Here is a 13,582-nt window from a genome sequence, read left to right on the forward strand (position 1 = left end):
GTGGACGATGTAATGTTGTCAGTCAGTTTCTTCAGCCAATGAGAGTACTCGCTGTGAGTAGGTCTAAGGCATTGACATTGATGGCATTTAATGATCACAGACGTTATGCTCTCTGTGATACTGTTTCTCAGCTTCAGCGGCGTGGATTCCCTATCGATGGATGGCCATTTCAAAATCAAAAGTGTGGCCTGTCAGTCACTTTCTGGCTTGACACATTTCCAAATATATCTTTTGGAGTAATCGAGGCCTCCCTTTGAATGTTCCCTCTGGCCCCTACTGGTCTACCTCTCAGATCTGTAGCCATGAGAGAGAGAGACTGTTGTGCTCCAGAGATGGAAACCATGGATCAGTGTAGTCTCTGGGGGGAAGTCTCAGTGGGTTCATCTTAGGAGAGCTGGATGGAAGCCGCGAGCTCCACTGGATTTTGGGGAGAGGCTTTGAATGGAGGACAGCAATGGGTAATTCGTAATAACAGTGTAAACCCTAATGTAGTGCACCGCTGTTGGAGTTGCTGCTGTGACTGAGCCTGTGACTAGCAGTGCAGTGGCCTCACGTGGCCCCAACCCCCCGGTCACCCCCACTGATAGGGGGATGGGGGCGGCAGTGGCTCAGAAAAGCCCCCGGTCGCTTGCTTCAGTCTATGGGAACTAACCATGGCTCCGGGGCCTATTTTTTCAGTGAATGATGAAAATGACAACAGGAAGGATTCCCATCTCTATTATTTGCAGGGGGTTGGTTTGGCAAGCAGGGCCTAATAGGGGTGACAGGTACAGTACAAACAAGGAAAAGTGAGCAAGCACAGACGTGGCGATGAGGTTTCACACACATAGAGACTGTGTCCTAAAAGCTAAGCCAAAGTAATGAGATCAAGTGTTTATGATCCTGGAAAAGCGAGGGCACCTATATACTCTTGAGACTTACCATCAATTTCTCTCCCTGGAAAGGACGGAGGGAGGGAGAGAGAAAAAAAAGAGAGTTGGAGCTTGAATGTGACGGAGAGCTCAGTCCCATGGAGCCGGAGTTGAGAATTTATGGTCAGGAAGAGGGATGAAAGTGTAATTTACAATCTAAACTCTACCGTTCCCCTGCCCCCCTTGTAATGAGAAACGGCTGTTTTTGTTGCACGGGGCGAAGGCCTGGTAGATTAGACCAGAGTAGACCCATCCCCCTGGCTATGACACATCATTAGTTTTTATTTCTGTCCCTGCTTTTACAGCCCCTGCCCAGGCGCCAGCATTTGGCCCAGCGCTCGGAGACTGCCGTACCACTTGCGCCAGCTGGGCCATTCCCGTTCCACCTCCCAAGATGGTCTCCCGTCACTCCCATCGGCATGCAGCGCGGAAGCTGACTTCCCATACTGTTGCTCCAAACCGCCATCACTGGATTAACCGGAATTCCCCAACCTGCCCCACATTTCAAGCAGTTTTCCCATGCTTCAATGGAAGAAATACAGTATTGTCTCCATTTGGCTATTCACAGCCATTTTATACAGCTATGTTAACGGTCCAGCGCTGAATGTACCACCAACACAGCCCAGCATGATTATACTTTATATCAGTTTTGAGCAACTTTGGGGCCACAAAAAAAATCCACACATGCAGTCAGAGCTGGCCCTAGCCTTTTGGGGGCCCGAAGTGAAATGTTGTTAGGGTTCTCCCTCTTGACAGCGGAACTTTTTTCCCTGCAATTCTACACATTTTGCCCGGGCCGTAGAGAAAATGTTGCAGTTTTTAAGCAAGTTTGCTGCAACGCTACAAATGTAGCCATAAGGTGGGAAAGATTTAGCAATTTTACAACCGATTTCATGCAATTCTACTCATTTTGCCATACGGTGGAGAGAAATGTTTGCAATCCTTAATATATCTGAGTGAAAGTGACTAAGAAAATCAGTGGGGGCCCCCAATCAGTTATTACACCATGATTATTACAAGTTTAGATAGCTGTCTAGACTAACTTACAAATCCAAAACATTTTAGCTGACGTAGACTAATTGAGTGACTGTCAGTGGCTGACATAACAAGAGAAAAAATGCTGATGCACAACCACATTTTGGAATTGCACCTTGTGTATTTTACTATTCTAACTCTCAACAGTAAATTGAGACTCGACATGATTTCCCCTAAAACATTTTGGGAAATCGATCCCCAGGCCGTGGGCTGCCAGTTGCCCATCCCTGCCGTTGCTCTACTCTTATTGTGACACTGAATGAGATCAACATTATAATAGAGACATCATAGAGCGGTTGGAGAGATTGACTGAGGGGACTGCGCAATGTTGTCAGATTTATGTCATTTTAATTTGGGCTTGTGCATTGTGGTTCAGTCTTTTATGGAGACATCGCATGAGATTTGTGCACTTCCTACAGCAATGACAAACATATGCCGCGAATGTTGAGTTCCTCAGGTGCTGTCATTATACATTTAAAGAGCATGTGAAAGGCCGTCTTAATATGTGTGTCAATTATTATGGTGACCGTATACTTACTGGCATAGTACACAAATACAGATCATATACAGGCCAACTACTGTACGTGTGACAAGTGAAAACCATTGAGAGACCACGGGAGAACAAACAGGGAATGGAAACATGGATATGGAAAGACCACAGTAATATTTGATTGCACAGGAAGAGACTGACTACCGTAAAACATACAATGATCATGCTTAGTGTGTCTGCCATGTTTACTGCATCTGCATTTTATTCAAGCTTTCACAGAAGTAATAAGATATACCAATGATATACTGATGTTGACATTTTCAGTACCACTATCCACAATACGAACACATATTTAACGTATACCTTCTCACGAAGCTAATATATATTTTTTGGTGTAAAGCAAATAGACCCAGGGAAAGCTAAACAAAACGTGACAGCGGTTGCTCAAAGATTAGTGTCAAATGGTACAAAGACTTTCGTCGCTCTTGTCGTATCAGGCTGACAAGTAGCTGTATAATGCAATGACTCTTTCCACTGACCGAGGTGTATATAGTACAGAACACCGATATGTCGGACCCTGTTGCAAACATACATGATTACTGAGCAGCTGTAGAGGGTTTACATGTAACCAGAGCCATATGATTATGGAAATATTGATGCGTTGATATATAACTGTGCCTTTACAATGGTCTCTCTCATCGTCTATATCAAATTTCCCATTCTACCAGATTGATACGTACACACACATTAAGCTTACGTGCAGAAACACGTACAATATACCCACACCCACACAAGTATACATAGGCTTGTGTGGCCACTACTTCACAAAAACGTTTTGTTGAAATTTTGTAAACATACAGACAGGCACAAATGCACACACAGACACACGCAGACATACACTCACAACACACATACACAACGTACCCAGTTTTCTAATCTAAACTTTTTGTGCTGAAGATACCAAAACATTATTCTACTTGAAATTAAGAACTAAGCTATTAAGTGGGTAACCTTTGTCTAACACCAGATCAGGATTTGAACTAAAGCCGTCTAAACTTTCTCTGTATTGTTGCTGGTTTGTTTTGGAGCGGATTCCCTTCAAACCAAAAAATTTATTAAAATATGTTTTCCTTCAAAACCACACATTTGTTCCAGTGCCTTTCTTTTGTTTCATCAAAAAATATAATTAAAATAAAGAATCTTAATACTGTTCATTTTCTTTATATCACTTACAGCAACATCTCCTTAGAAATATCTACTTGCTACCGTTCACAAAACATGAGTCAAGTCAACAATGAAAAATAGATTTTGAAAAGCACATCAGGGATTCTAATGGACTGAAGAGATCCTTGATCATTGTGAAGCCTCCATCTTGAAATGCTCATATTCATATTCAGTTTCTTCCACTGTTCAGCCACTGGGATCTCCATCTGCCAACTCTAAGATAAACTTGGAAGCGGTGAAATGAAACATGTTGACCCTACTGCAAGGCTTACAGTGGAACCCTCCACAGTGCACATTCCCCCTCTTCCCTCCAAGTCTGATAAGTCCAAGTCCTGTTCCTCATGTATTGCAGCAATCCTCCAGTTCTCTTACAGCATCTTCTAGAATGCATAGCAGCATTAATCCTTTTCTTCATCAGTTTGATATTGTCACCTCAGTCCACTGTCTGTCTCTTAACAATGGCCAATGCAGGTGGGTGTTGCCTAGTTTTTTGTCCCTCCTTGTCCCCACCAAGTCCCAGCGTGACTAAAGCCTAGGCTACAGTGCTAGGGGTAAGACTGGGCGTGGTGGTGGCCTGGTTTTGGCCCTTTTTCCTCCTGCCGCCTCCCTTGCCACCCTCTCTGCCTCCTTTCCCGCCCTCTTTGCCACCCTCTCGGCTTCCTTCTTTTCCTCCCTCTTTGCCCCCCTTCTTGCCACCCTCTTTGCCAGCCTCTTTGCCACCCTCTTTGCCCTCGTGGCCATGGCCTCTGACATTTTCTTTGTCTTGCCTCCTCTGCGGGTCTCGTCGCTCGCCCTTATTCTTATTCCCATCTGGATAAAGAGAGGAAAATAACAGATTAAAATGCATTATTACACGGACTACGACACCAAAATAACAGGGTAGTTGGGCTCAGCTTTTATAAACAGAGCTTTGATGGCTTTGGTGTGTGTTTTAAGTATAGTAGAGTCAGAATTAGCTTGGTAGACCTTGACATTAGCCCATTAGCCCACATTCACAACATGTTTCTCAGTGGCATTGTGTGGATACCCCGGTTTCTAGCTTCCTAACAGGCCCTTTTAATACTGGCTAATTGCCGCTAAGCCCCAGACATGCAGCTCAGGATCCAGAGCCTTTCATAAATGCCACCATGATGCAACACAGTGCTGCATTGGGCTGACAGGAAACGCACAGCAGTGCCACAATGACAGGCCGGAAAACAGTAATCAAGACTTTGTGAGGAGTGCGGCCGCGACTCTGAGCCGGACACATCTTAACACTCGCAGAGACAACGGCTGATGGAACATAATAGTTCATGTAAACAGTTGGGAACCGGTCGAGGTGAGCTCCTTTCTTAACGTCTGCCTTCCCTCTCCACTCTACCCCCCCCCCCCGCATCCTCGTCTTTCCCCTCCTCTTCCTCTCACTCTCGCTGTAGGCTGTTGTCCGGACTTCCACCTGTCACACAGTTTAAGTGCATAATTGCTCCCTAAACACAAACATCCATTAAGAGTAGTTTTCCAGGTACTCGGGATGGAAACACCGTTGAGGAAAGGATCAAACAGAGGAATGAAAGTAAATCAACACTGTTGAAGTGGGGTGCAAGAGTCATTCATGTCCTGTACATGCAGCTATAGATTGTTCAACATACGAGCACTCATTGACATCCTCTTGACATTGTTGATGTAAATTGCGCTATGCCACTACACCACTAAGCCACAATGAGGTTAACACGTCAGAGCTCTCATTACAGCGTGTGTGTGTGTGCGTGTGTGTGTGGCTTGCTCGTGTGTTTGCGCGGGTGTGAACAACCTTTCACGCACATAAACGGGAATGGATGTTTGTGTCAGGTGTCAGACAGTGGTTGTATATACTCGGCTGATGAGTGCTCCCACGATGAGAAGAAACTAGGAAGTTAGGCTGAGGAATGTTTGCTATGAACTTGTGTGTTGAGTCTCCATGTTCCCTAGAAACAGAGACTCAAAACACTCACTAAGGGGGCTGGAGAGCATTCGCTAAGGCTAACTGTTTGACAACAGGAGGCTCATGGAGCATTCTTGTTCGTTTGCTTTAATGATATAATATAATATTTAAGCAATAAGGCCCGGAAGGGGTGTGTTATACAGCCAATATACCACGGCTAAGGGCAGTTCTTATGCACAACGCAACGCAGAGTGCCCTGTCTACAGCCCTTAGCCTTGGTATATTGGCGATATACCACAAACCCTTATTGCTATTATAAACTGGTTATCAACGTAATTATAGCAGTCAAAATACATGTTTTGTCATACCTGTGGTATACCGTCAGATATACCATGGCTGTCAGCCAATCAGCAATTAGGGATTGAACCACCCAGTTAATAATTAAGCAATAAGGCACATGGGTGTGTGGTATATGGCCAATATACTGTACCATGGCTAAGGGCTGTTCTTATGCACAACGCAATGCGTCAAACCCTGAATGCTGATTGGCTGACAGCCATGGTATATCAGAACATATACCACGGGTATGACAAAACAGTTATTTTTACTGCTAATTACGCTGGCAACCAGTTTATAATAGCAATAAGGCACGTCGGGGGTTTGTGATATATGGCCAATATACCATGGCTAAGGGTTGTGTCCAGGCACACAGTGATGCGTCGTGCCTAAGAACAGCCCTTAGCTGTGGTATATTTACCATATACAACACCTCCTTGTGTCTTATTGCTTAATTATATAACTGTTGTAATAGGCCTACGTCTATTTCCTCCATTCTGCACCACATGCTCCTTTTAGCTTGTTTTCTATATCATTTCTTTGTTATTTGAGTGTATTTGAAAGTACGCAAAGACAAAAATCCTTGTTATTACTCAAATTTGCTCTATAGACATGTATCTCAGTATAAACCAATGAAAATACCTATTTGGCAGTAAACCTGCAAACATTTACGTATTTAATGGCGCATATTTTGAATAAAGAGACCCCTGAAACTAAATGACTTTCAATAAGCATTCCTATCATTTATTTAACGAGGACCTGGCAGGAGCACAGGTGTGCAGTATCTTTCCCTTTGTTTGGTAGAAAACAAGCAGAGGCAGACCCAATACAGTAGTCCACTAACTAGAAGTAGTTGATGTAACTTTTCTTGAGACACGAGGGGCCAAAGTCATTAAAGCATCTGTCACTATAGGGCCCTATTGGCCAGTTGGCTCCTGACATTGGGGGCTGTGTCACATTTCTTAGGGGAGTGTTGACAAGATTTGAAATCTAGCTTTGTAAAGTATGCATGTGTTGCCTGCCTTGAGTAAATAAACCATTTCTGGGGGATTAATTTCTCCCACTAATGAAAACAAAATGGAGACCATTTGAATTTGGAAGACATTTGTTTCTGTTTAGAGTAATATGCTTTAGTCAGTGAACCTGGGGAGTTAAAGTAAGGGCCATTTGTTGAGTGTGCACAGCAGGACTTGGGCTGATTCTCTCACTGTGTAAGGACTTAATTAGTCCCCTGACAAGCCCGCTAATGGATAGAGGGGGACTCCATCAATTTGTGACAGCCATGATTGCAGCTCCACTCCATCCAAGCTAAACAACTGTGGCCTGACAAAGGCAATCACGCATTTTGCAAATTCTGTTTTCATGTGGGCCCATTTGTAAAAAGCTACAGGAAGAAAAAGGGAGAGCTTGGCCAAATCGACACAAAGCGTGAGATCTGCAGACCAGTAAATCACTTGTGTTATACAAGCACTGCCCCCTGTGTTTTTTTTACAGCGGCCCCGTCGGCCAAGTCTTGCAGATGGATTCGCGGCCTCGCTAATTTAGCACATGGCAAGTTTTTTTAAGCACATGAAAAAGGGCTTAGACAAGGTCATGATAACCATCGCTTATGAGTTCATTCACACGAGAAGAAAATGTATTTGTCATGTGCCTTGACAGGAGATCCTTACTCATTTTCACAACGGTGTATTCTGACACCAGAATAAGGAAAATAAGTTGAAGCTAATGGCTATCATCTCTCAAAGTCAAACTGTCAACATTTCACAAATGGAGTCACATCATACGTCTCAATCTCCTTCAAGATGCGGGTGACTCCTGAGTCCTGACACACTACACTCTATTGCTCCAACATGGCATCCCGTTCCCTCATTTTCCCTCCTTTCACAACACTCGCTAAGTTTAGAAATTTGGCATTCGGCACTACACATTTATGGGTCAGTTTATAATATTTCACCGTTAATTATTCTTCTCAATCCGTGGTGGAAATTCTTACCAGGATGCAGGTGTCATGCAGTGTAAATTTGCCTCTCATTTATCAAACAGTGCTGTCCTGGTCCTGTCCAGTGTGAAGCAAGTCCACTCCTCCCTGAAGAATTACAAGCAAGAGCTCGAATATATCCTCCCTCGAAGGATTTCTTCATCTAATGTTGTATAATGCTGTTTCTGTGTGCATATTTACGTACTCCATCTGTTACATATTTCATAACTGACATGATTCTTCATTGATTCTTTACAATGGGTATACTGACATTCGTTGAAAGCTGTTACTCAAAATAGTAGCAGCCCTGAAATCCAATAAGCGTACCACCCGCTCATAAAGTTTGGGAATATTGCTTGTTTACTGCACACTAAGTCCCTGTAAAGAAATGGAAGCTTCCAACTTTGATTCAACATGTACATGAATTAGCTACCAAATAAAACATTCACATGGATTAAAACCAGTGGGAAAATTAGGAGATAGAAACTGTGGCCAAATGGGCCCACCGTTGTCAGCCATACAAAACAACTCCTTTCACTTCAAATCAACATTAACAAATCCACTCCAAACCTTTCTCTACCTTTTTATTGGGTCGATCACAAAGCTAAGTATCCCAGCCATGCTGTTCAATAAAGGTTTGACTGGTCCGTTTTATTTTATAAGGCAGAGTTCATTAAAACCTACTGACCGGGCCTCCCAAGTGGCACAGCGGTCTAATGCACTGCATTACAGAGCTAGAGGCGTCACTACAGACCCAGTTTCCTTCCCTGGCTGTGCCACAACCGGCCATGGCTGGGAGTCCCACAGGACGGCACACAATTAGTCCAGCGTTGTCCGGGTTGGGGAAGGGTTTGGCCAGGGGAGCTTTACTTGTCTCATCACGCTCTAGTGACTCCTTGTGGCGGGCCGGGTTCCTGCAGGCTGACCCCCAACGCCAGTTGAATGGTGTTTCCTCCGACACATTGGTGAGGCTCGCTTCTGGGCTAAGCTGGTGGGTGTTTAGGAGCGCGGTTAGGCGGGTCATGTTTCAGAGGACGCATGACCACTTCGGCTCTCCCGAGCCCATTGAGTAGTTGCAGCGATGAGACAAGATCGAAATTGGGGAGAAAAAGGGGGGTAAAATACAAAAAATAATCAAATAAAAACACTTACTGACCAAAGGAGAGGCCTTTTGGTTTCTCAACTACTTGAATAAACTCCATCTTATAATACCAACTACAACTAGAAATGTGTTATGGGCCAAAGAACAACAACGGAGTAGTACTAATTACAGCATGATTAAGCTGTTATCAAATTGAGTGTTACCGGGCAGATTGCTAGCTTAGCAACATGAGCCAGCTCTGAAACAAGACGGCAGATGAATGATAAGAACTGTGTAAAACTCGCGCCTCGCAGAGCTTCAAAACAAACAGTCCAACTCCAGCTCTTATCGTCATCCAACACTGCAGTGCACTGCATGGCACCCTCCCATCTGTCTTGCCTGTTTGGCTCTTTTGGAATGTTTGTTTACATGGTTCTCAGTCAGAGACTCCGTGTCCTTACTGAACAAACACCTTTGAGGTACCAGGTCATGGTCATACAGGGGTTTTGGTGTTGTGTATTGCTTTGGACATTTCTAATATTGCAGAGAAAAAAAAATCTTATTTAGTACAGGGAGTTTATGACTTCATCAGAAAAGATGCTGATCACAATATTATTGACTCTGTAGTTGTGTTGAACTGTTGTTTTGTTTCATCTTTCCTCTACTGTCTCATTCCTGTCTTTTATCCATCCATATATTTATTGTCGGTTTCACTCTATTTCCTCTCGTTGCCACTCTCCTAATGTAGGTATGTGTTAGTGCTCACCTCCTTTCCCACATGGTGCCTTCTGCACTGTGCACTTCTGTCTCTCAGTCTGTGGAGCACAGGGCCGGGGGGAGGACGCAGAGACCGTGTCAGGGCTGGGGGCCTGAAGAAGCTCTTGCACTCTGGTCTGTGTGCCTTTCTTAAAGCCACACGTCTTGTTCTTCTTCATACAGGGACCCCATGGGCTCCATTCGCCCAGTTCACATTCTACAGACGGGATATAAAAGAGGACAGAAGTTAAATACAGTTTTAGATGCACACACATAGAACACACATGCAACAAGCCCTCTGTATTACTTTCTCACTGAGAACATGCAACAGGTCTTGCATGTTCACAGTGAGAAAGTAATGCAGAGGAACTTATCCAGCCCAAACAGACATCACTCATTTGGCCTTGTCAAGTGCAAAGCCTCTATCTTACCAAGTCTGTCCAGTTTATCTAGAGACCTCCACTGTTTTACCGCTAGTGACATAATGTTGAGCTTAAGTCATGACTCTATCTGTCAAGAGCTGGTTTCCATTGTGGGGGAAATGTCAAACTTTTTCTGGGAAAATATTTTGACTTTTTTGTTAAGGGTTGGGGGGTGGGTGGGGGTAAAACAAGCAAACTTGATACTTCCAAAAACAATAACAAGGAAATTAGAGAATATATAACAAGAGCGGCTGGAATGAGCACTTTCTGTAAGGTAAGGGAGCAGGGGCAATGCCAGAATGTCAACCTGGGGGTTGACATTCTGAGAAGTCAAGTGGCCTAGAGCAGCCAGCTAGCACTAATGCCATTAGTGCGATATTTGCTTACTTGTGACAGAAATAATTTCAAAAGAAATCACTAAAATGATCCTGCCGGCCTCCCTCCGAAGTTCAGCTGGCTCGCTGGTGATTGAGAAACAGCAGAAAGAGAAAGAAGAAGAAAGGAACAGAGGAGGAAGAGAGCTCAACGGAACACAGCTTCTCCACGTCACTGAAGTCTCGAACTGAACTCTCATATGGTAGGCGATATTCATCCGACAGGCAGAACATACTTGGCTGCTGATAGCTGAAGGGCATTTAGTATACCATGTGTGATGGGTTAGGGTGAACTGGGTATGTTATGGGATCAAATATGCAGCCCACACCTGAGAAACATTCAAGACTTTGTGACAGGCTCTCACCACAAAAACTCATCATACTCAACTTCATATGCTTAATACTCAATGTAATATTATCTTATTCAAAAGCTAATATGTGTCAAAAGGCTATATGCCCTTAAACTCATTGTTCATAATCCAGTTCAGTGTCAGCTGTGAGTGAAGCTGTGGCAGGGGGTGAAAGGAAGAGAGGTCAGGGGTGAGAGGTCACTCACCTACGCACTCCATGGTCCCGTTGGTGGTGCTGAGGCCTTCAGGGCAGCTGGGGTAACATCGCCCTCTGTGTGAATATAAGCCCTCCTTACATTTTGTGCAAAAATTTCGATTGAAACACTCCTCACAATTCTCTATTTTACATTCTGAAAGGAAAAGGGGAGACAAAAACATGAGTCAAAGAGAGGAGAGAATGAGGAAAATCAAATCACACTTAGTATGGTTCATATTCCTTGTGTTAACATAGTATACATGTACACTTTGCATTAACTGACAGCATAACACACCACTGTTCATTGTTCTGGCTTCAAGCTTCCGCGTTAATACAGAATGATACAGTATTACTATACAAAAACAGCAAAGTATGTTTAAAAAATGTGAAGCCTTCCTACTGCACTAAGGGATCCTCTTCTCCTCGGGGGAGGACAAGAATGTAGCCTGATTTGTATTTACTATGAGAGATTTATTAGTGATAAAACAATGGGGAGAGACTCTTCGGGGGGATTTTGCATGAATAACACCCATGTCTTAAAAGCATATGCATACCACGACTATATGTTTTGGAAAGCGGGTGGTCGGGTGCGGGCCAAGAGTAGAGAGCACGTCAGCGGATTTCCACGCACCTTTGCCTCGTTAAAAACACAGCTTCCCCAGTCAAACAAGCAACTACTTTAAATTGAGGGTAATTATGGGCGCGGGAGAATGAAAAACAGACACCTTAGAGGACTACCAAGAGCCCCCCTTTCTCATCCCAACCCTTCTCCTAGCCCCCTTATTTCACGACCATCATTATCTTATTCTGAAATAATAACATTTTCTCTGCCAAAACCAGAGTGTGGAGACAGAGGCACGCTAAGCGAAGGTCACAGATGTAATCCTTACATCTCTGGGTTGGAATATCGGTGAGTATCCAGTCACAAAACACTAGACACCTTTCCCATAAACAACTAAAATAAAGAATGTCTAGTCGGCTGGAGTCTTGCCAGGAGTTCGAAACGAGCCAAAGGGAAGAATCCTCGTTGGGATTTTAATGCCCTAACCTCAATTATTACTTTAAGCTCTTGACAGCTAAATTTGACGTTACTGATGTTCGGAGCAAATACTTTGACAAATGTAGCCCTTAATGTAAAATACATGTGGCTAACAAGACATCTTGGGGATTTCGATACGTCCGAAATTGAAGCGGCTGACTGGATAATAACAGCAGGTTAGCCACGGAGAGGCTTGAGGAGGAGGTTGAGGAGACTAACCAGCATGCTCAGCGGCCTTTCGGGATGCAGTGGACAACATTGAAACAATAAAGACTGAGGTTAAGTTAATTTCAAGTGACAGTAAAACATGAACAAAAATGTGGGGATTAGAGTGAGCCAGAACTTTTGTTGTTTTTATCCAAATTGGACTATTTTCCAAAACCGTCTTCCTGAGTACCAAGCAGACAGACATGCTCTGAGGTTATGGCCCATGTTCACATATTGTACATGTACAAAGTTTGTCAGGCTATTTCAAATAAATATCTTGAAGCAAAGGCCAATATGTTCAGGTGGATCCTCATTATGTATCTTGTAATGTGATTTCAGGTAGCCACATGTGTAAACAACGCTATGTGGCATAATAACTCTTTGTTTAATTGAACAGGCCCCTATATCGGTCCATGTTGCTGGTATGAGGAGTATTATTCCAAACTTATTCCAACCTGCTGATTGACAGTAAGCTTCTCTGCTGCGAAGGCATCTGGATAGTTACAACTCGTCCAGGAGAAGCTGTGTAAATCTGTATGCTATCTCACCTTCCTCTCAATGTAAGAGCTATAAAATACCAGGGATAAAGAGTAGGGAAACACTGTTTAAAAGAAAGCAATAAGTGCTTCTTATAACTCAGTATGTACAGTACCAGTCAAAAGTTTGGACACACCAACTCATTCCAGGGTTTTTCTTTATTTTTGACTATTTTCTACATTGTAGAATAATAGTGAAGACATCAATACTATGAAATAACACATATGGAATCATATGGTAACCAAAAAAGTGTTAAACAAATCAAAATATATTTTATATTTGAGATTCTTCAGAGTAGCCAACCTTTGTCTTGATGACAGCTTTGCACACTCTTGGCATTCTCTCAACCAGCTTCACCTGGAATGCATTTACAACAGTCTTGAAGGACTTCCCACACATGCTGAGCACTTGTCATCTGCTTTTCCTTCACTCTGTGGTCCAACTCATCCCAAACCATTTCAATTGGGTTGAGGTTGTGTGATTGTGGCCATTGGATGCAGCACTCCATCACTCTCCTTCTTGGTCATATAGCCCCTACACAGCCTGGAGAAGTGTTGGGTCATTGTCCTGTTGAAACACAAATGATAGTCCCACTAAGCGCAAACCAGATGGGATTGCGTATCGCTGCAGAATGCTGTGGTAGCAATGCTGGTTAAGTGTTCTGTGAATTCTAAATAAATCACAGACAGTGTCACCAGAAAAGCACCCCCACACCATCACACCTCCTTCTCCATGCTTCACGGTGG

At 43.6% G+C, this 13,582-nt stretch overlaps 1 protein-coding gene across 1 annotated transcript in view; it reads right to left on the reverse strand.

Annotated features, from left to right (window-relative positions):
* Positions 1–2,669: 2,669 nt before the first annotated feature.
* The window catches only part of LOC124004617 (R-spondin-1-like), a 31,870-nt gene continuing 20,957 nt past the window's right edge, over positions 2,670–13,582 (reverse strand). Inside the window, 3 exon segments of the mRNA XM_046313260.1 lie at positions 2,670–4,470; positions 9,722–9,928; positions 11,064–11,207. Of these exon segments, the coding sequence (XP_046169216.1) occupies positions 4,193–4,470; positions 9,722–9,928; positions 11,064–11,207 (629 nt within the window). The 3' untranslated portion in view covers positions 2,670–4,192.

Source organism: Oncorhynchus gorbuscha, linkage group LG19 (assembly GCF_021184085.1).
Source record: "Oncorhynchus gorbuscha isolate QuinsamMale2020 ecotype Even-year linkage group LG19, OgorEven_v1.0, whole genome shotgun sequence".
Lineage (NCBI taxonomy): Eukaryota > Metazoa > Chordata > Actinopteri > Salmoniformes > Salmonidae > Oncorhynchus > Oncorhynchus gorbuscha.